Source organism: Rhinoraja longicauda, chromosome 3 (assembly GCF_053455715.1).
Source record: "Rhinoraja longicauda isolate Sanriku21f chromosome 3, sRhiLon1.1, whole genome shotgun sequence".
Taxonomy (NCBI): Eukaryota; Metazoa; Chordata; class Chondrichthyes; order Rajiformes; family Arhynchobatidae; genus Rhinoraja; species Rhinoraja longicauda.
In genome coordinates, this window is record NC_135955.1 from 42,309,165 (window position 1) to 42,333,528 (window position 24,364).

Below are 24,364 nucleotides of genomic sequence, written 5' to 3' on the forward strand. Positions count from 1 at the left end.
GATTCAGTACCATCTGTCCCAACGTGCATTAGCTCAGTTGCCGACCTGAAATGCATATCAATGTACGAAACGGTATCGACTGACACTGGGATTTTGTTTCACTCTTGTATAACATTAGATAGCTTTGCCACTTGGAAGAGTTGATGTAATTCAGAGCATTATCTGCCAATAAACTGTCAATTGACATATCTTTAAATCCATGCTTCACATTTCACAACTCTCCATTCTCCCCACCAATAATCACTGCACTTAATTGCATCCTTGAAGGTGCAAGTACAAATCAGGAAAACAAAGGAAAGATGCATTTTTCTAACCCGGATATGATAGTTTCCAGGAGAGTTAATCACATCTACCATCAGATGTTTCAATCACTGTAGGGGAACCGAATATCATTTATTCTCTCAGTTGGGTTGAATTAATGCTGCATGGTTTTGCACATGGTTTCCCCAGTTGATCATGGTTGGGTTTATTTAACACGTTATAGGCTAAAAAAAGAAAAATCACATTCACAATGATATTCAGAAGGTGCATCCAAAGCAAATGCATTAAGTTCACAGCACAAAATGTAGCAAAGATATTCAGAAGCTGCAGTAATTATGAATGGATTAGAGCATTTTCCACCTTCTTTAAAAACTTCAGATGTTTTGATCCAGTTATGTAATTGTTGGATATCAATTATTACAAGGATCAGTGCCATAGGAGGTTGTTGTAATTAGTAAGGTGCACACAGCAGGGAATGCATCACTAAAAAAGCTACACAGATCCCACAATATTGACAGACTGGAGAAGACATCAGAAATATAGACACACTAAACAAAAGACGCAAGAAAATTACCAAAGTTTAAATTGCTTACACAAGACAAAAAAAAGTTACCTTCACATTTACTATGTACCTACTATACATAAGGTACATTAAAACACCAAAACATACTATCATTGTCAAAGGCAGGGACAATGGAACATCCGCATGCTTTTTGTTTCAATTGTATCACTTTTTGTGACAGTTTTAATACATCATTTTTTTCACAAATATCCCCCAATATATGCTGTGTGGACGATGATGAAAGTAAATATTCTACATAAAGTTGGGGAATACTTTTATTCCCAGTTACTTTGCTCCATTAATCATGTCTCCAAAGCAGTCACTGTTGACAGGATAGAACTTACTTTAAATATCCCTCCCAATGCTTGTTCTGGAAACTCTCTGCACAACAACATATGGAATATTCACATATAACACAGGCTGGCACAATGGCGCAGCGGTAGAGTTGCTGCCTTGTTGCACCAGAGACCAGGGTTTGCTCCTGACTATAGGTGCGGGCTGTACAGAGTTTGTACGTTCTCCCTGACTGCATGGGTTTTCTCTGGGTGCTCCAGTTTCCTCCCACATTCCAAAGACCTGTAAGAATTGACCCTGGAGTTTAGGTTACCAAAATGGGATAACATAGAACTAGTGTACGGGCAATTATTGGTCGGTGCAGACTCGGTGGGCTAAAGGGCATGTTTCCATGCTGTGTCTCGAAAACTAAAACTAAATGTGTAGAATTGAAACCACTCCTCAAAATCAAGCATCAGTGGCCCAGAATACCCCCACTATACTGCCTTGCTGAAAAACAGCTACATATCTGAAAAGGGAATTGCACACTAAATAAAAGATGCAAGAAAATTACCAAAGTTTAAATTGCTTACATAAGACAAAAAAAAGTTACCTTCCCATTTACTATGTACCTACTATACATAAGGTACATTAAAAACACCAAAACATACTATCATTGTCAAAGCCAGGGACAATGGAACATCAGCATGCTTTTTGTTTCAATTGAACTGAAAGATACAGCATGGAAACAGGATTTTGGCTCACCTAGTCCATGTCGACCAACAATCGCCTGACTCCATCCAGGGACCTCGACTGTTCACTCATCCCTTCCCACCCAAATCACTGCCTTCCCAGGTACTTTCTCCTGCAACCACAGGAGATGCAACACCTGCTCAGTCTTGCGAAGGGTATCGACCCAAAATGTCACCCATTCCTTCTATCCAGAGACGCTGCATGTTATTCATGCATTCCCGCTGAATTATTCCAGCATTTTGCATCTGTCTTTGATATAAACCAGCATCTACAGTTCCTTCCTATACCTGCTCTTACTTGCTAAGCTTATTTAAAATTCCACAACAAACTCTGGCTGCACACCCCCAACCCAAGTAGTTTGAAAAAAGGCAATTTGGTTGTTGTTTTTTTTTTTTTTTTTAAAACAGCTGAACTCAGCCACCACTGCCACAGCCTGAATTCTGCCTCAGTCTTACACAAGAGTTGCTAATACTTTGCTGTTCCCTGCAAAATATTCCTTACGATTGTCATTACAAGAGTGTAATGCAAGTACCCATTTAACTTTCAACAATATGATGCAGATTTCTAGACATTTGGCCTCATTCACCCCAATCTACAAACTTAATACAATTCACGAATTTAATTTCTTGAATTCTTGTGTATGGTCACAAATCTTCCAAAAAAAACACTCTCTAGGTCACTTTATTCACAAAATGCTGGAGTAACTCAGCAGGTCAGGCAGCATCTCAGGTGAGAAGGAATGGGTGACGTTTCGGGTCGAGACCCTTCTTCAGACTGAAGAAGGGTATCGACCCGAAACTTCACCCATTCCTTCTCACCTGAGATGCTGCCTGACCTGCTGAGTTACTCCAGCATTTTGTGAATAAATACCTTCGATTTGTACCAGCATCTGCAGTTATTTTCCTACACTCACTGTTGAGTCAATATACAAGGGCACGTTATCCACTGCTCCAATAGAAATCCCTGCTTGCTTCTAGACCATGCTGTTTGCTCTGGTGTTGCCACAGGTCTAGTCTTGCTACCAGAGCTCAGAGTCAAGGCATGTTGGTCTCACAGAGTGCAGCACAGTGCTGGGCTTGTCCAGGTACAGGCAGCCTGCTGCACTTGAGGAATGCCATAGACAGGCAGCTCGGCGTGCAGTCAGATGCCAAAGCTGTCACTGTTACCAGGGCCATCCAACGCTTGCAAATATCTAAACTGTTCAAACAAGTAACATACAAAGCTTTTAAAAATAGACATTTAAAACATTATAACATTAAAACATAATAAACATTATAAATATAATGCTATAAAATTGTTTACCCCCCCCTCCTTATAATTTGGTCCCCTGCAAACACTTGACATAACACCTACACCAGGGATCAGTGGGCAGGTTTCCCAACCCGGCAGCTGGATAGCCTGCAGAGTGCAGCCATGCAGCATAGGCAGCTACAGGCAGACAGCAAGGCCACAGGTGCCGCCTCCTTGTACACCTCCATTTCCCTGCCAAAAGTCTTGGTTTCCAGTACAGCCTGAAGCAAGTCATGCTATCCGCACTGGCAGGAAACAGAAGTCATGGGCCATCATGAGAAATGTCACCAACTGATATACCATATGGTTGGCCATGAATGAGTTGTTTTTCCAAATCTGTCGGAATCCCATTTGAGATGTTCCGTCTTTTCCATCAGAATTATTTGCCATCAGGGAACGATGCTCAGTAACACCAATGCCATGATTGCAGGTTCCTCCAAAGTATTCAGGAATGGAGACACGAGGAACTGCAGATGCAGGAATCTTGAGCAAACAAACACTGCTGGACGAACTTAGCGGGTCTGGTAGCATCAGTAGAGAGAAAGGGGCAGCTCTTTTCAGGTCAAGAATCTTCTTCAGGCTAAAAAAGGGTCCTGACCCGAAACGTCGCCTGCCTATTCTTTCTACAGATGCAACTTGACCCGCTCAGTTCCTCCAGTAGTTTGCATTTTGTTTAGAGATGGAACATGCTCTTGTTAATTCTCTGCGCAAACATGGAACACTCAAGTTCATAATTTATACGAGCAGAATTAGGCCATTAAGCCCATATCATATCATATCATATATATACAGCCGGAAACAGGCCTTTTCGGCCCACCAAGTCCGTGCCGCCCAGTGATCCCCGTACATTAACACTATCCTACACCCACTAGGGACAATTTTTACATTTACCCAGCCAATTAACCTACATACCTGTACGTCTTTGGAGTATCATCAAGTCTCCTCCACCATTCATTCGTGGTCGATCTATCTTTCCCTCTCAACCCCATTGTCCTACCTTCTCCTCATAACCAGTGACACCCCTATGCAATTACCTGCGTAGAAGCAGGGTGAGTGAGACCTCTTATTGTGGCCCGATTTTGTTTGGCACAGTCATTGAGAGCCGGAATGGCCTGTTTTTGTGCTTTACTATTCTATGTTTTAATTTAGTGCATTACAAATCTAACAATCAAGTTACTTCTGGATTATGAGAAATATGATTGTTTCAAGGCTAGTTGCTAGATATGCATTTGAAACTTATAGTGAAGAAAGCATTTGCATTTAATAATGTACAGAGAGAACAGTTAGACAGGTAATGGATAGGACAGGTTTGGAGGGATATGGACCAAACGTGGGCAGATGAGACTAGTGTAGCCGGGACATATTGGCCGGTGTGGGCAAGTTGGGCCAAAGGGCCTATTTCCACACTGTAGCACTCTATGACTTAGTGTCTAATTGCAAAATTATTGAATAAAGATAGCCAGGGTTTCATTCTTCTCCACAGTTGTTAGTTTTATGCGTGACGAGACTTTGTGCAAGAACTCAAGGCGGCACGGTGGCGCAGCGGTAGAGTTGCTGCCTTACAGCGAATGCAGCGCCTAAGACTTAGGTTCGATCCTGACTACGGGCGCCGTCTGTACGGAGTTTGTACATTCTCCCCGTGATCTGCGTGGGCTTGCTCCGAGATCTTCGGTTTCCTCCCACACTCCAAAGACGTACAGGTATGTAGGTTAATTGACTGGGTAAAATGTAAAAATTGTCCCTAGTGTATGTAGGATAGTGTGAATGTGCGGGGATCGTTGGGCGGCGTGGACTCGGTGGGCCGAAGGGCCTGTTTCCGTGCTGTATCTCTAAATCTAAAATAAAATCTAAACTCGAATGCCATTCACTTTATCCACACTCACTCAAAAATGAAAATCAGGAAGTATGCAAAGTTAGAGCAAAACCTGATCTGCTAGGACTTTAGCAAGATTTTAGTCTATTTATCTGCTTCCATGCAAAGATAAACAGGAAGGCCACCCCCTATTGGTATTGCAGGGTTCACAGTATAACGAGTGTGAAAAAAGACAAGTTCTTTGTACTTGACAATTTGTTGCTCCCATTTGGCTAAAGTACATCAGCATGATCAGTCTTTGAATAATCAAACCCGTCTAAAGACCGGCTTAAAATTCAGACAACTTGTCTAAAATGGTGCTAAGAAAATGCTAAACCTTGCACATTGAAAGCTGTATGGTTTGCACTTAAGTCAAGAATGTTTTTTTGGGAAACAGATGTACATTGCCCTGACAAATGCCATTTAGAAAAAAAAAACTTGTTTGATGTTGCAATCAAAGCAGTAAACAAATGAAACGTGTGGGAATCAACAGGAAAGGAAATAGTGCGATCCCAACAGCAGCTACGATTTTCTTTCCATTTGAGCTAATCAGTGTGTGCATTTCAATTTTGAGGCTCAATTAAACAAAAACTGCTTCAGAATAGTGCACTCTTTTAGAAAGGTGGTGAAGAGGAACTTCTTTAGTCAGAGGGTAGTTAATCTGTGGAACTCATTGCCACAGAGGGCTGTGGAGGCCAAGTTAGTGGATATTTTTTAGGCAAAGATAGACAAGTTCTTGATTAGAACGGGTGTCAAGGGTTTTGGGGAGAAGGCAGAAAAATGGTATTAGGAGGCAGAGATCAGCCATGATTGAATGGCAGAGTGGATTCGATGGGCCGAATGGCCTAATTCTACTACTATAATTTGTGAATATGTAGCGTTACCAAAAAGCAATAAGAGGGTGTAATTGTCACTTACCGCACAGTGAAGCCACATTAAGATGGGGTATTTCTTGCCCACTGCACACCGAGGTAGGAGACTTGCGATCATTTACATCTCACTTTTGATAATGAGCTTTACAAAGTAGCCAAGGCTGTAATAAGGCAGTGGCTGATGCATTAAAAAGAGGGAGGCCATTGCTTCAATTAAATGCTATACTTTTCAGAAAATAACTTTCTTGACAAAAATGTCAGTGAAGTTTGAAATGCAGATTGTAACCTAATCGGGGAGTACTAAACCAAGGCTCCCTCTCCATAACCACAACATGGTTCCATCCTCCCAGCAACCTCAACAGTTGCCTAGCACACAGAGTGGGGGAACCTCAAACCGATTTGAAGCAGAGTTTGGGTTAAGTGTTCAAGCTCTTGAACTTATTTGAAATTACATTGTTTATAAAGTGAGCAAATAATGGTGAAACTCTTTTGGGTCCAAAAAATTGCTTTGGGAGAAAGAATCAGGGTTTTAAAGCTAATGGCTCGGCTCGGCTCGGCTGCAGACAACTCAGGCCTCTAAATCATTGCAGTCAAAATACTGATCCTAAAATTCTTGTGCACTAATAACTGTGCATTGGTTTTAACACCAAATGTGCCTTGACCTCCAAGAACAAACATATACTGTCCAGAATCGTCAGAATAATGAAGGTTGTGCCCCAGGGATTGTTGTGACAGCCCACATATCCTGGGAATGTCCAGTAATGGTCTTTCCTGAAAAAGCATAGTCTAACTTTTATCACAACATTGCCAGTGATCATTGCCTGGTAAATGACATAATTTAATGTGCATCTGCTATATTAAATTGCATTGTGGTGCGAGGTGACACACAGGAAAATACCTAGTCAAATTTCTAGGCTGATGCAAAATGAGACCAAATGCTTGTTCTGTTTCTCTCCAGGATACACTGTAGTGAACAAGATTGTGACTTAAATTCAGGCAAGTTTGGTGACTGTAAACATAGAAATTTAGATTTATCTTGCAACAGAATAGTTGCTGCTAAGCAACATTTCAGTATCTCATGAGCATAGACAGGTCTAACTTAAACACTAGCTTCAAAACCACAAAGTCTTGAAATACGCTGGTAGAAATCTGTTATCTAGCAGTTATCTGGGATTAGATCCAAGCATGAGACTGCAACTAAATGCTTCTTCAGCCTGAGCGTCATGCAAGGAGGTTTTAATGTCCACTGCAGCATTAAGCTACTTGAAATGCAAATCAGGAAATTACTTCATTCAAAGTAAACTTTTGTACGCACAAATCAGAAACTATTTGGGCTATTTTGAGTCTTAACACTTGTACATCAATGAGTTGTAACTTTTGTACTCCAGATGTTCACCGATCTACAGGCAGGAGAGCAATGTTAAAACAAGTAATCTGCAACAGCTCAAGATTTAAGGAGGAAGTGACCCAGCAGCAGCCGGCCTTATTAACTATGCTTCAATAAACTACTTCCTGAGAAGTCCTTTCATTGAGAAAACCATATAAGAATTTGCATTTATGGTGGAGTTCCTGTTTACATGTTCTTTCCAGGTCCCTTGGCTCTCCCATTTCTTCTTTGTGTTTCTTGCTAGCAGCACCAACCTGTCACTTCAAAGCCACCCTTTGTGCTGTACCTATAGAAGTTAGGTATGATTTCTGGCAAGTCATAAAACAATTACTGCCAAATTCTTGTATTCTCTTTGATTCCAAGGCTTGCCCTGAGGTTCAAAGCAATAGGCGAGCTCCTTCCTCAACATATTACCCTGGGCATTCCAATTCCTTAACTTGTTTCTTGTGAGATTTTAAAGATAATTGCTTCCTTAAATGAATTTACTTTTAAAAAGATACAAACCACGGAGATGTGAAAATTTTGCACTAGTGCAGGTGGTGAAACACAACCAAATCATTCAAACTATATAAAGCAACTTCAAATTTACAAACAGCGAAACTAGCCTTAGCATTGAATAGTTAAACTTTTCCAGTGGAATGTTATTGACCCTTTCACCCTTATCTTAATAAGGTGATAATTGACTATTTGAACCAGAATCAAAATGTTTTGCTACTTTGTGGAAAGTAACTGGTTGTGCATGATGGAAAATAAATAATCCAAATTAACCAATTTCCAAGTGATTCAAATGCTAATTTGTTTTATTTAGCAGGCACAAAATTAAGATTCACAAATTTTTAAAAAGCCATACATTATCAGCTTGGAGTGAACCAGCTATTATTACAACTTGCTCAGTATAAGCAAAATTTAGACAAGCTTGTCCGCATGTCCAGAAACTCAATTAACGGTCAAAATGTGGTAAATAGAGTTTAATCTGGGGAATTGCAAGATCCGACATTTAGGTAAGAGGAATCAAAGAACAATTATCTATATGGAGACAGACTAAAATGAGTGAAGCGTAGAGACATCTGGGTGTGTTCTAGTGCATGAATCACAAAAAAAGTTAGCAGGCAGGTGCAGCAAGTAGTTAAGGAGGCAAACAGCATGTTGGGTGTTTGAGAAAGGAGTTGACATTTGAGAATATGCAGGTGATGGTGCATTTGCACAGGGTGCTTGCAAGGTTACACCCAAGAAAGGATCTAATAGTCATGGACCCAGTTCAAAAATATTTACCAGGGATGACACGACTGTCCTATGAAGAGATGCTGGACAATTTGGGTCTGTATTCCTCGCCGAGGGGGGCAGATCTTGGGGTGTTTATACTGGTGGAAGGGACATAGATACAAAAGGGAACTGATATATACTTACATTTCTTCTTTCAGAGGGTCGTGAATCAAAGAACTGGCACAAAAAAAGCTGAGGCCAGCATGGATCAGCCAGCATGGATCAGCCTTGATCATATTGAATGGCAAGGCCACTTTGATGGGACCTGGTGACTAACTCCTGCTTCTATTTTCTTCTGTGTAAAGGCTACTGATTTTGGATGATCAGCCATGATCATACTGAATGGCGGTGCTGGCTCGAAGGGCCGAATGGCCTATTCCTGCACCTATTTTCTGTTTCTATGTTATTCTAATTGTTTAGAGGGGGTGGGTCCAAATTAAATACCACTGCAGAAATATAGCCCTATACCCATTTCTTCAACTGAACACAGAACAAAGGACAAAAGAAAGCTGCAGGGTCAGTACATGCGAGTACCAGGATCAGCAACAAACGTACATATTCTGACAGTGAAAGAGGTGCGGGCAGACTGTTTGGGAGAAGTAATACAGAGGACAAATAATCAGCTGAACATATTTCTCAGCCAGGCTAACAGCTTATACAACAATTCAATCCACACCATTTTGCTAATAATATCCTTACTTCAAAATGATGCCTCCTCCAGACCATAAACCAATTTATTCAGAGATGAACAGAATAGGGATGTACCACAGTATTAAAAAGAAAGCCTGTTCTCCTCTATGGAAAGGTAAATGTTTGTTCTGGAGCATTCATTTCAATTAACTTAGAAATAGTGTTTCAAGTTTTGTTTTAAGTAAAGCTTGGAAACCAGAACCAAGTGGCTCTTCTTTTGTTAATGCCATTATATTTATTATGGACAGTCTCTTGCTTCCTCCCTTCTTCTGGCATCACCATAGATCAATGCTGGGCGAGGGATTGTGAAATACCAATTAACATGTTACCAAAAAATCCACACATTGGCAGTAAGAGAGTAAGCACAATGCTCTAGGAGGAGATGCCAGAGGCACTGTAGCAAATATAATCACGTTGGCAGCAGAAACACAAACGTTTGCATGTTATTGCACTTTTGGAAATCCCTTCAGCTCTCTGAAACTAGTTTCAGTAAAATTCTGATACTGTTATCTGATGATTTGGAAATCAAGATGGTGCACCATCTGGTTCATTGGCTTTTGCTTGTAGATTACCACTCACTGGGTTTACTAACACTATCATTCTACTGCACTTTAAAACCGAATTAAAAGTGTCTGGCATATTAACAACATTCAATAGCTTGGAAAATCTGCGAGTCCAGCATCGGAGTCCAGAGATGCTGGATTAACATTTTTATTGAACCTCTAAGACACAGGCACTTGCTCTACATCAGTGGTCTCCAAACTGTGGCCCGCCACGAGATTTTATCCGGCCCGCAGCCAGCATGTTCCGTGCTGCAGGTTCTGTGGAAGCGTGGGAACTTTTTTTTTTAGCGGCCTATATGAATGGTGGTTTATTGTCACGTGTGCACTGCACAGTGGAATTTTTTAGCGCAGATCACACGTGTACAAGTCACCACCATATTTTGGCGTAGTTTGCAAGAAGTCCAAAGTCGGGTCCATGCGCTGGATGTACTGGAGCGGCTCCCAATCCAGGCGAGTCCCAGGCTGCTGCAGGGCTTCCTCTGTCGTCCTCGACTGGCTCGGCCCGTCGATCGATGTCCCTCTCCTTGCCCGACTGACTGCCTCCGTGTCCCGGGGGAAAACCCTTCTGCAGCCAACCTTGCAGGCACTAGGGGCATTACCCGTCTCCTACTGGCCCACTCATTGTGGCCGTCGTCGCCAGCGGCTCCCTCCTTCTCGGTTCTCCGGTCTTCAGGGCCGACCACGGCGGCAGTTTCCAAACTTACACGTCAGGTAGGCTATCAAGTTGAGGGCTTGTATGCAGCTGCCGGCTTAATAATAATTTTAAATTTTAATGATTTCTTAGCGGAGTGCCCACTCATGAGTCACTGCAACGGTGATACACATGTGGTCACTATGCCATTATATCACATGATATTTTTATACTGTCTGCATGCCCACTGGTGGTCACTGTATTTTTTTCCTTTTTAGAAATAATTGTATACCTACAGTATATATATATTCCAATATTTCAAGCTCTTTTTAAAAATTGAATATTATTTATTTGTTGCCATAAAAACCTCATTAAATTTATAAAACTGACATTTCTTTATTTTTTCCGCAAAAATGTGCCAAATATATAACGTGGGCCTCATGCTGAAAAGTTTGGAGACCCCTGCTCTATATAATCAAACACGACATCACATTTTCCAGCTGTTGCCCTGAACAAGCAACATGCTGAACAGATTTGATAGCGTTGATGAGCAAGAAATGTTGGTCTGAAAACCTAGAGTTTGCACACACGACACTGTAGATGCTGTGATCTAGAGCAAAGAAACAAGGAGATAGCAGGTCATAGAGCACCTGTGGATGCAGAAGGATAGCCGATGTTTCCGGTTAAGACCCTGCAGCCCCCTCCAGAAATCACCTCACAGCCTCTGTGGCTATCTCCATCCCTCCCTCCTTCACCCCAACTACCCACCCACACCGGGAACCATCTATCACTTGCAATTCCCCCATCTCATCCCTCCCTTTCACCTCCTTATATTGACCATCTCTCCATTACCTTGATGCAGCGTCTCGACCAAAAAAGCTTGCTATTTTATAAACACTGGCACCTTTAAAAAATAACAAAAGACGACAGACACAAAGTGCTGGAGTAACTCAGCGGGTCAGGCAGCATCTCTCGAGAACATAGAGAAGTGATGTTTCGGGTGGGAACCCTTCTTCAGACAGTTCGCAGAAGGCTTTGGAGAGGGATTCCATCCCAAAACGCACCTCTGTGTTTTCTAAAGATGCCGCCTCCTGAGTTACTCCAGCACTTTTTTCTTTCTTTTTTTTGTAAACCACATCTGCAGTTCCTTGTGAATACACAAGATCTCAGTATCAGGTTGCATTTAAATAGGTGCAAGTTGCTGGAGAAATTCAGTTCTTCATTTCAAGCTTTGGGAAAAGCCTTGAGAGTCGACAATAAGTGCAGTATGGCACTAATTTAAAATTTAAAAATGGTTAATTCCAACACAAAACTATTTCCCCACAAATGAATGATTGTATGCTCCTTCAGATACAGTGGATAAAATTTAAAATATTACAAATCATACAGAATTTGTTTACAATTATTTAAATTTTGGTTTCATGACCAAATTGAAATAAAAACTAAAACCTCTTCTGACAATCAAGCATATCGCCCAGAAAAACAACCTTCCCAGTGGTTTGGTTTCTTAAATGATTGTACAATTTTTAAATGTAAGCTTCTTGGCTTGTTCATAAATCTAGAGTCATACATTTCCTTTTGAATTCGTGCCGAACTCTAGGTAAATTACGAAGAGCTTTCTATATTTACCCTTGCTAAATAAACAGCATCCAGCTGGGGAAACAAGAGGGAATCTGGCCTATATCAGAAGAGTCACTGAATGTCAGGGTAGTACTAGGTTTTCACTAGATCCTGTGGACTAATGCGGAACAGAAACCAGGGATACAAGAACATAGTTCACTGAACATGGTAACACAGCAGACAAGGTGAAGGTGATGTATGGCACGCTTGCCTTCATTGGACAGCATTAAGTACAAGAGTCACAAATGTCATATTATAGAAACCTGTACAAGGTGTTAGTGAGACTGCACTTAAAATGTTGTATGTAGTTCTGGTCACCGTATTATAGAAAGAATGTGATGCAATGGTGCAAACATTTTTCACAAGGATGTTGCAGAAGCAGTAGGGTTTGAGTCACAAGGAGAGAAGACATTGTCCTTTTTCCCCTGAGTAAATGAGGTTGAGGGGCAATGATGAAGAGGGTTATACAATCTTGAGGTGCATAGATAAGGCATGTGGTCACAATCATTTTGACAGGATAGGGACGTCTAAAACTATAGGGTATAGATTTGAGAAAGGGGAGGATTTAAAGGAGACTAGTGCACACAGAGAATGGTGCCAGTGAAGATGGGTATGTTGGAAAGACATTTGGATATGAATAGGAATGGTTACAGGGACTAAACTTAGGAAAGTGGAACTGGCTCAGGAAAGCACGGCCATCATAGTCAAGTTGAGCCAAAGAGCTTATTTCATTGCTCTACATTTGTGACCCTACGATAGCACTGATACCAAAGTAAGGTGCTCAGTTTCTCCCCATCCCCAAGCTCCTGATCATGAATGCAAAACCGGCCATGTTTTTGATCCATCCCAAACTCAATTTTAATTCCCAACTCTCTTCTAAGCTTCTAACGAGGAGAGATTTTATGAAGACATCTTTCCCCGAGCTTCTACATATCTATAGGTTGTACTGGTCTTTCACCCATCAACCCATAATTATGCAGATGTCCAACTCCACCTCTATAATCCAATCTTAACATTAGGCTGTCTCTCAAACATCAAATAAATTCAGCAATGCTTACTCTAACTTACCAAGTGGAAGGAAGTATGTGATTTTTGGTTCCCCATGAAAATATCTGCAACCCTTCAAGGATGCATCCCAGGCTACACCACACTGCAGTACTTCAACAACTTATTTGTATCACTGAACTTCAAACCCCATGTCCCAGCTGAAAGAATGCATGCTTAGTACCGGGTTTTCCCATAAAAACTTGATTAATTCATGCACTGTTCTTGCTTCCCATTTATCTAAACTCAACTTAACTTATAATGCATACTCGAATTCCAATCACTGCTGTTCTTTGTGATATATAGCTTCATTTAAAAGCATCCTCATCTTTAAAATACTATAGATTCCTGCTCTGCCCAAACTCTAACTTACTCCAGGCTGACATCCTGTCCCCCATTCCCCAAACTTAATACTCCACTGTCTTAATTCTGTTTATAAACTGAATTCAAGTTCTAAAAGCCTCTTCAAAGACTGGAAAGCAGGCGTTCACTCATCCCTCAAGTCAATCGTTATGTACCATTCATCTTTAACCTGCATCCACAGTGCTTCCATGTCATTGTGAGTGAGTTGCAACAACTTTCGGCTGAAGTCAGAAGCTGAGTTCAAGTCCTATTCCAGCTATCTGAACACACAGTATAGGCTAAACTTCAGAAAGAACTGGAAAGCAAGAAGACTAGTTCATAAATCACTCTTTTGTTAATAAACTGTCACCTTAATTAATGTTTCACTTCATTTGGCAGAATGAAGGAGGTCATAAACTGAAGTTAATTTATCTGGAAATATTTAAACAAGCCATACAAACTTTGTGATGCTCAAGGAAACAAAACACGAGCATAGAACACTACTGCATAAGAACCTTGGCCACAATCTTTGTGCCGTACGTGATGCCAAGACCAACTCTTCTCTGCCAGCACATATTCAATATCCCTCCATTCCCTGCATATCAATATGCCTACCCAAAGGTTTCTTAAATGCCTCTATCGTATGAAATACGATTACTGATGGAAATTCATTAAGCTTCTACTTTTATACCTATTCAATGAAATCCAGAAAAATCTGCAAAATTATTCCTTAAAGTAGAAACATAACAAATATTCTTGCAGACGTTCCTTCCTGGCATTGAAAGGTTTGATAATGTCAACTTATTTCTGCACCCTCACACTCTTCAAAGTTTTTTCAGGAAACCCATGAAATTCAGGTCTCACCAAAAGGCTCACTGTTCTGCCAAACAAAAGCAAAAGATCTGCAGCCTGCTGCTGGGGAACAGCTTTACTTAAAGTAGTAGCTGATGGGTAATGGATCCATACAGCCTGGATTCAAAAAGCCCTAGAAGATAGACACAAAATGCTGGAGTAACTCAGCGGGGCAGGCATCTCTGGAGAGAAAGAATGGGTGGAGTTCGGGTCAAGACCCTTCTTCAAAAAGCACATCTTTGTTACATAAATATTCATTTTAACAGCAAAATATAAAAAAGCCTGCACTTCTCTTTCCCCCATCAAGAGTAGAAACCAAGAAAAAAAACAGCTTTTAAAAAAATCAATTAAAAAAATGCAGGAAGGTGGAAAGGGGCAACATTCAACTAATTCCAAAAGCAAGTCTCTTTTCCAATCTCAGTTACACAACTAAATGGTGAGCAGATTTGCCTTAAAATGGCATGCGCTGGAACACAAGTATACTTATTATCTTTCTGAAATCATCCATGCAAGAAAAATGACACAAAAGACAACACTTAAAAATTAAATGCAAGGGCTTCATCCGTGGAAAATAGTGCCATCTAGTGCAGTGAACTTGAACTTGACCTATGTTTTCAAGTACTGTATCAGAGAAAATCCTGAACTAGATCAGCGAAAAGAGACTACCACACCATGTTAGATTTTAGGCTGTTCAAGTATGGGAGGAAGCAGGTACAAGAATGATTTTAATACATTAACATTCATCCATTTTTTTTAAATTCTCACCAAATAGTATTCATGAAAACTGATCTGCATACAAAAGGCATAACAAATCTAACTTCACCAGTTTCTCCAAATAGAACCAGTTATTAACATTTAAAGTAGATTCACTTGCCTCTCTTGGATTGCTTGAACTGGTATTGATCTTTGGTCCATCAAAGCATTACCACCCCAGCAATCAAACCCAAACCCAGTTTCTTCCTTAGTTCTGAAATCCCTGATTTATACCACATAGCCTCAATATGAAAAGGACTTTCAGGAGGTTACTCTAAAAGCCTTGGTTATAAAGTAATTATAATAAACAAACTATCATATCTTCATTTCACTTCCAGAAACAACAGGAGACTCTGGTTGGGTTAATTTAAGAAAGAAACCCAGAGGATATTTTTCCTCTGTAATGTTACGCGATGGGTTTTTTCTCAAATTTTCACTGGATGAACATGGGAAGTTTAAAATAAATATGTTTATGCACACAGGAGAATAATTTGTACAGCAATAGACTGCCCAGTGGTAGAAATGTGTAGGAAAGAACTGCATATGCTGGTTTAAACCAAAGATAGACCCCAAACATTGGAGTAATTCAGCGGGTCAGGCAGTATCTCTAAAGAAATGGAATAGGTGACGTTTCAGGTTGAAACCCTTCTTCTGAAGACCAGTGGTAGAGCCGGGTCCATTCAACACCAACAGAATGCTTAAAATATAGAAAGCTATCGACGTATAACTGGCAATGCTCAAGACAATTATCACAAAACCATGACTTAAAGTCTTTTGAAAATCCCTAATGCTGGAAGATTTCCATAGTGTGCATGTAAGAAAAGGAACATGTTTATTTGAAAGTTTTACTGCTTCAACGTTAATATCAAGTTGCCCAAAACTCCACTGAAAATTTTGGAAGAGGAAATTAAAAATACAAAATTCCAGATATAGACAGTAAATTAATCTGTATACATACTTCACATATTTGCATCTTATAAATTTGCTGCATCAAAGAAAATGAAAGGCCCAAAACATTATCTCACTTTCTTGCAAAAGTTGACTTGACCTACTTAACAGTTCTGGGATTTCTCATTTATTCTAAAGTGCCCCTAATCAAACAAAACTGGCACCGCTACACATTTAAATAAACACAGGCAAATTAAAAAAATCTAAATTGAACTTTAAAGTATTTAAAAAATATTTCCATTCATTTTCAAGTTCAGATTGCTGCAGCCAAGACTGGTATTTTAAAATGATTTGGACTCAGTGAGTGTGCAATCATTGACAAAAAAATAAATAAATCCAGATTCAGATCTAATTATGGGGGTTTTATTGGTTCATTCTTCAAGGATCAAAAAAGCAAACCACAAAAAATATGTAGAAAAATAAAACTGCAGATGCTGGTTTAAATCGAAGGTAGACACAAAATGCTGGAGTAACTCTGCGGGTCAGGCAGCATCTCGGGAGAGAAGGAATGGGTGACGTTTCGGGTCGAGACCCTTCCTCAGACCGCAAAAAAAATCTAACTTCTGATCGAAGTCCAGCTGAAACTGCAGCAAACATAATATTTCCATCAACTTAGCATTTTCAGATCAAAGTCTGCAATATCACTTCAATAACCTATTACAGGATTGAGTTGACTTGTTAGATAATGCATGCTGAGATATTTTTGCTGTCTTACATTTATTATAGGTAATAACTTTGCACCACCTCTATCAATAAGCTCCAAATGTAACATCTCCACACATTTCCAGATAAAGCCAAAAATATTTTGCTCCCTTTTAACTACCCCACCCTCATTTACAAACCTCCTGTAACTTCAGTCCTCTACTGCAAAGAACAAGTCTAGTATCTCAAAACTCCTTTCCCATTTCCAGATTTTGTTTCTGATATATTATTTGGAGGAGTTCATTAAAAATGTTAGGACACCAAAAAATTCCCATATCCTTAAAAAGACCACTATTGCACCTTTTCCTAAATAGCCAAATTCCTCAAGACCTACAGATGTTGCATTTACCTGAAGCAAATTCCAGAAAGCACATCCCAAAACTGTGAAAGGTCACTTGGAAAATGTGTTAAATTTGCAGGAAATGCAAATTTAAGAATGAGTCTTTCATAGGTCAGAAGGGGGCAGAGATGTTGTTCAGCAATATCTCCAAGATGCCTAGCCAGTGGTAATCAGAGTGCCTACAAAACAGATTACATTGTGTGCTAGCAAGTGACTCTGCAAAACATTAAATGAAGAACTTCGGGGTATCTAGAGAACACAAGTTTACCCTTCCCAGAGGTGACGTTTACACAGTAGATCTTCAGTTACAGTTCTGTTCCTTTAGATGGTAATTAAGACTGAGCCATGCTAAATGCTGCAAAAATAATGCTAATTTCTAGAAACAATATTTGAACAAACTGAAATATTACAAAACCATGTTTGCAAATAAATGGCCAGGTTGACTAATTGTAAGAAGAATTAAGTAACAATTTTGCTCTTCTCTTCCACTCAAACCTTGCCATCGAATAAAATGAATCTTCTCCCAGAAATATAGCCATGTTTTAGCAGTGGATTTTCAGTGGGGCTGGAGTGAAGGGGGAGGGGCTGGGGGTTCAAATCAGCTGTACAGTTCTATGAGGGGAAACATCCCATCTGATTAAATCTACAAGGGCTCTGGAACAGTCACATTCCATTCTCACTTTTCTCAGTCCTTCAGCTGCTTTCACTTTCTGCTCACAAATGTTTAATTGCATAATTCCTCCAGCCTTTCCTTCATCTGAAGGAGATACATACTCTAAACTCGGTCTTTCTATTATCAACACTTTAACTTGGCATCCAGGAGCTAATCCCACTGCAACAAGGCTAGACTCCACCCTCTATCCACTGTCAAATTCTACGGAAATATAAAGACTTCACCAAAAACAAGCTTGCTCGCGTGGTGTGGTTGCTGTTACTGATTGGCTCCGATTGTGCATATTTTAATTTCATTCCCATATACTACCAGAAATGTCCTTTTTTTAAAAATATTCCCAGGCTAAAAAATAAAATTGACAGTTGTGCTTTGTGAAAGGAACACAAGAATCAGTAAGTCCTAATATCAAAAACTCCTTGTAGAAATGATAGAGCATTGGCCCACATTCATACATTGGTCACATTTCCCTTATAACACAGCAGATTCAAAATTTCTTGCACTCACCCCAATTCCCACTGGTAATACCATTTCCTTCTTGTCAAAAACCCCTCAAACCCTCCTGTTCATTCCTGTGACTTAATGCTTTTTTCCCCCTTCAAGATAAAGTGTGTATGTGATTTGTGAAGTGCCATGGGCTTGCTACTAACTACAAGGTAACTTGCAACTACAAGCTTACTTCAATTGGAAGACAGCAACTGGCTCACTTTACGTGAACAAATCATCAGGTGTTACCTATCAAGGTATGCAACATGGGAACAAATACCAGTGGTTCGTAAGAATAGAGTATAACAAATTGTAAATAGAGTTAATTATCTTTGATTTACTGCCATCCCTCCAAGGACCTCTGAATCAATTGATCAATCAAACATGGCTAGTGTCTAATTTAACAGCGAATGCTAAACATTATATTTCATAAATCAATAGACAAGTGTTTGAATAAGCAAACATATTTCAGGCCCTCAAAATTTTCAAGTATGTCTTGAACCACACTGGAATAGAATAGAACACTGGAATAGTTGAGTCATTGTGGAGTATTGAGAAGCTTGCCTTTCACCCGAATTTGCCAGAAATCTCCACAAAGAGGAACATTGCACTGCCCAGTTACCAAAAAAGGGTTTAATTACAATATCTGCAACCTTCAACCCTTTCAATGTAAACTTGACAAACAATAACTCAGACCAACTATTGTTTCAAAAGGCTAATCTTCCTCAAACTGTTAAACTTTAAAATCAGACTGAAACCAATCTTGAGTCACAATACTTCCACGTTCTAACATTTATGCAAAAAAAAAAGCAAAGCTGACATGATCAGGTTGAGTGGCGACCTCAATTTGTGACGGATTGCACAGCAAGGAAATGTAGAATACTAACGCGAGTTCTGAAAGATACGTTGTAAAGTTTTATATGAAAGGAGAAATTGGATCTTGTCCACCCGTTAGGTGCGTTAACATTGACGGCTGATCATTGGGCACGTGTTTTTAATAACGCTTTGTGGTCCAGTGAAGTTGCTATATTCATACTTGCCGAGTTTCTTTCCACCCCACACCATATCTGTCGCTCTGATATAGCGATAGCAGGGTCAGGGGCTTCCCCTCGCTCCCAAACGGATGGGTTAAAACAGGGAAACGCGGTAATTATAATGCCTCGTCGGCAACAACGAACTTGCTCGAATTAAACTCACTTTGGGCCAGCTGGAAACTCAGAATGAACTTCATTCAAACTGTTATACCAACGCATTAACTCCGGACCAAGTAATCTCGGCTCGCAATAAACCATGCACCCCACCGGCGCAATCAAACCACGATCCGAGTGGTGCAGCGATAGGTTAAAATAAAAACCCAAGGCACGATAGTAGAAATTTTCTGATCAAAATCTGCCATGCTCGGTTTTGACATCTTGATGCGTTCACACGTTACAAAGCGAAAATGTTCGAGTCAGAGTAAAGGATCACACGTTAACTAGATTTTCCAACTGCGGAGAAATCTGTTGCTTTTTGCCAGTTTTACTTAGCATTTTCGATATTTTTCATCCACTGTAACCTTTGATTGCAGCAAGTTCTTTCGAACGGAATATTGCGTTCGCATGTGCCATCACCCGCGCTTAATTCAGTTTCAACTTAAGTTTCCAACCGCAGGTGGGTGTTTACCAAGTGTTAAACTGATGCAAAGTTTGCATTGGCCTGCTGTCTGCATTTTTTTAAAAATAGGTTAAGAAAGCAATTCGTCAATAAGTTGATTAAAGATAGTTAGAAAGCCCGCTTGCCTAAACAAAACTGTACTGCACAAGACATCAGAAACTCGATAATAAATGTATTTCACCAAAACCTCCAAAGGCATCTGGTAGGAACATTCCCAAATATACATTGATTCTCAACTACAGAGGAGGTGTTACGGCAGATGAACCAGGGTCTAGTGCGAAGTGGTAGAATTTAAGTATCAGAAGAAAGATGATGTCCGATACTGGCGACCTGTATCCCCCCCCCTCCCCCTCCTCTCCTCCCCAAAAGCAAAACACATGTAAATACCAAGTAACATTATTTCATTGACTCGCCATCTAATGTGACTAAACTAAAAGTGTAAGCAAGTTTTTAAATACCATCGCGCGATGGCCCGAGAAGCTCAAATGCTAAAGTTGCATCGCAATGTCGCTTCTGTGAATAACCTACCGCTAAGAAAACATCAATATTTAAGACTCGCTGTAATACACAACTGCCTCGTTTATTTTTGAACTCACTTAACCCCCTACGGACTCTATTAAGGCACCTGCGCTCGGAGGGCACCACCTAAGGCAGCCAGGTTGACAGAAAATACAAATGAAAAGAAGTGCATCTTTTGTAGCTGACTCCGTGCTTACCCCGCTTGGGTCTGGGGAAGCTGTCGTGCAAGTGGAAGACGACTTTCTCCACAAAGTGCTGAATGTTGCTGTGCTCCGGCCCCCTGACAAACACCATCCAGTCGTGGGTGAATCCTTCAACCGTGGGTTTCTTCCGAACCTGGGCCCGATGGCCTAGCTCCAGCTTAACCTGAACCGCGGCAGCCTGAAATACATACACACACACACACACATACACAAGCGCGTCAACATGGATAGCAACAAGCCCGGGCGCCGGCACCAGGAGCCGCAGCAGGCTGGAAGTGTTGGGCTCTTTCTCTCGCCCGGACAGATGCAGTTTTGGCTGCTGCATGCAATCGTCAGGCATGTGCAAAACCAACAAAAAAAAACCCCCACAAAACTCTGGGCAAACACATATAGATGGGCAGACAGACAGAGTGGCAGCTCCGGGCCACTCGGCGGGGCGGATTACTCACCGAGGCGGCCATCCTCACTCCCTCACGCACAGAGCGGAGTGGAGTGGAGCAGGGGACGGGGACAGGCGGTGAGCCTCAGCCCTCACAGCCGCTCCGTACAAACAGCAGAGTCGCTGCGGCTGTGTACTGAGAGAGTGCGGCCAGAACCCCCGCCGATGGCGGACATTGTACACACGCACTCTCTCTCACTGTCTGAGAGTGTGAATGTGTGTGTCTTATTACTGAGAGAGAGTCCGGCCGCCCGAGCATGCGCTCTCTCTCACACAGCCACCCCCCTCTCGACCCAGACAAGCAGCCGGCACCTTCAATACGCTGGAGACTCCAGCCCTGCCACTCGGGAAAATCCCATGCACAAATACAAGGGGGAGGGAGGGAGGGAGGGGGACCCCAGCAAATACTCTCACATACACACCATGCACATTTGCAGTAAGGCCGAACCGTACATTCAACCACAGGCACGCTTTCTTTACACACAATCAGAAGCGCAATTGTATTCTGAATTATTGCCGAGTGGTGAAGTCCACGGGTATCGAAGGGGCCAATCCATTGGCAATGAAAGGAATGGGAAACAACCCGCGATGGAATAACGAGAAAAATACTGATTTTCAGTGAAGGGAGACGAGTGATTATGTTTAAGAGAACAAAATATACAGCCAGCTCATGTGAAAGGAAATATATCAAAGTCATTGTAAGTGATCAATTATATTCATGGGAATGTGTATTCCCACTGTAAAATAGAGATCGGGTTTGTGCGGGAAAATGCCAGAATTAAACGTGTTTATTCATTTCCACCCTCTCTTCCCTCTTTATTCATTTGCACCCCATCCCTTCCTTTTATTCGTGCTAGTCCACAGTGCACAATGTGTGAAATGGGCGTTGCAAGTTGTCCATCTCTGGTGCTGCTTGGCCAACAGGGGGCATCACGTGGACAATGTGGGAGGACGGGCGTGAAGCGCTGGTTTCAGAACACAAATCCACGTCTTTTCTCCGCCAGTCTCATATACAACGTCTTGAACACGTACCTGGTCGATTGATTTAAATGCATTTAAGTGAATAAATACAGTACATTTCTTATTAAACGACAACGATACCGGGGATGAAGATAAAACGCTCAACCAAGGGGTAATTGTGGACCATGTAGATACAATTCACGCAACCTGTCAGCTGAAAAGGAGCGCATTCCTTATGGAAATGTCAACAAAGAATTAAAGAAAATTAAAAGTGGGTTTACAAGGTTGACGGTTGTTTACCTAGTCGGCAAAGTGAATTATTTAAACGCAGGAATAAACCCTATAATGTGGCTATTTATTCACAAAATGCTGGAGTAACTCAGCAGGTCAGGCAGCATTTTGTGAATAAATACCTTCGATTTGTACCAGCATCTGCAGTTATTTTCTTATACTACCTATAATGTGGCTTATCATGATAGTTTTATATCAGAACGTTAAAAGTTGATCAAATCAGATTATTAATTAAATGTGAGTCTATCGAATGGCACTAGTGCAAATAAAAGGCTCCAGGACCATTTGGAAATGTAATTATTACAATTATAATTATTATAGGACTGCACAGTGGTGCAGCTGGTAGAGTTAATGTCTCACAGCGCTGCAGAAGCTGACCTCGAGTTCTATGTGGAGTTTGCGCGTTCTCTCCGTGATCGCTTGGTTTTTGGCTCCGGTTTCCTCCCACGTCCCAACGATGTGCGGGTTTGGATGTGAGCTGGCATCTGTAAATTGTCCCTGGTGTGCTGGCAGTGTATGTGAAAGTGGAATAAAATAGTTAGTGGGAACGGGTGGTCCCTGTGGACCGAAGGGCCCGTTTCCAAGCTGCAACACTCAAACTAAACTATCCACGTAATGCATATGGTTAGTGATTATTAATTGATCTTTGGAGATATGCTGATTAAACATCACCTATATGGTAACTTTAGAAGTTGCGTCTTGCTGATTTACGACTGAAGGTCCTCTCAGTCTGCAACATTAATCAAGCAGTATGTGTTTACAGTAGTGTGGAAGGTATCAACTTGTTCAATAAGCAAAGGAACAATTTCCTTCTTAAAAGGATGAGAACATAACGTACTACAAGTTGCTTGTGCAAAACGAAGAAAGGATACCAAACTTGTTGACCCTACATGATAACCGAAACTGTTATAGAAAATTAACCACTGAACAATTCCGACTATAGTGTTAAAGAAATAGATATCAGGAGGCTGCAAGAACTTTCAACTTCCACTTTTTCTCGCCAACCTTCGGAGTTCTTCTGCAATGGGAAATAATAAACCCCGCGCTTGCTTGTTGTCCGCTTGAAATAAGATTTGACAACACTGCCTTCTGTCTTTTGTGAACTTCAAATACTAAACACGCTGCAATAATTAAAACCATTAACCTCCCTTTCCCTCCCTTTTCACTGAATCATATTAAACGCCCGTTTATGGTGGTGGGAATTAACCTTGGACAGTTAGATTAGAGTTCAATGCAATCCTTTTTAAAGTAATTGTTCAACATAGAAATGACTAGACGCAATTATTATCACGCACTCCACTGAAATCGGGGTTTAATAACTGTAATTGATCTTCTGAAAATGTAAAACTTTTATTACCTCGCGTTAACCAGCAAAACCCACAAATGATACGGAAAACTAGGGTGCACAACGCAACCAGATGTGGGGAGAAAAAACGTTTACAGGTTGTAGACAGTTCATCAGAACATGAACCTGAAGCATTAACTGCTTAGTCTTTCCGCAAATGCTGCTTGACTGGCTAAACCATTCTGGCATGTCTGTCTTAGTTTCAAATTCCAACATCTGCTTTTTTTTAGTTCTCCAGTCAGTCAGAGTTTGCCGCAACTTTGGGCCCTCGGTAACCAACCCGAGTAAGTGTGGAAGTGATGGGTGACGATTGAACTAGGTGCGGCCTGTCTCCACCTCCCCCCCTCCCCCCTCGGCAGCCTTGGCGATCTTCCAGTTCATCCGCGGATCAAAATTGGAGCGGGTTGGATGGTTCAAGATCTACAAGCCCACAGAAAACGGTGGCGAAAGCGTCCTTCACATCCCTCAGTCCGAGGGACACCTTAATATGTGACTGCATCAGGCTGTGCACAGTGCCAACGCACATGGGCAGCAGGTGTCATTACCAGCTGAGGTTTTACCTGTTCTCAGTCCTGGCAACATCCTCGTAAATCTTCTCTGCACTCTTTCCAGCTTAACAACGTCCTTCCCATAGCAGGGTGACAAAACTGAACATGATACTCCAAAGGCAGCCTTACAAACATCTAATACAACTGTAATATTACAACTCAATTTCTTTGCTCAATGCCCTGACTAATGAAGGCCAATGCAGCAAAAGCCTTCTTGACCACTCTAGCTACCCTCACTACATGCTGATGGGC

General features: G+C 41.1%; 1 protein-coding gene across 1 annotated transcript in view; it reads right to left on the minus strand.

Annotated features, from left to right (window-relative positions):
- Nucleotides 1-21,226, minus strand: part of mllt3 (MLLT3 super elongation complex subunit) — a 126,057-nt gene extending 104,831 nt beyond the window's left edge. Inside the window, exons 1-2 of the mRNA XM_078396038.1 lie at nucleotides 20,979-21,226; nucleotides 20,524-20,707 (exon numbers count right to left, since the gene is read on the minus strand). Coding sequence (XP_078252164.1) covers nucleotides 20,524-20,707; nucleotides 20,979-20,990 — 196 coding nt within the window. The 5' untranslated portion in view covers nucleotides 20,991-21,226. The remainder of the gene's footprint in view (nucleotides 1-20,523; nucleotides 20,708-20,978) is intronic.
- Between the last annotated feature and the right edge of the window lie 3,138 nt (nucleotides 21,227-24,364).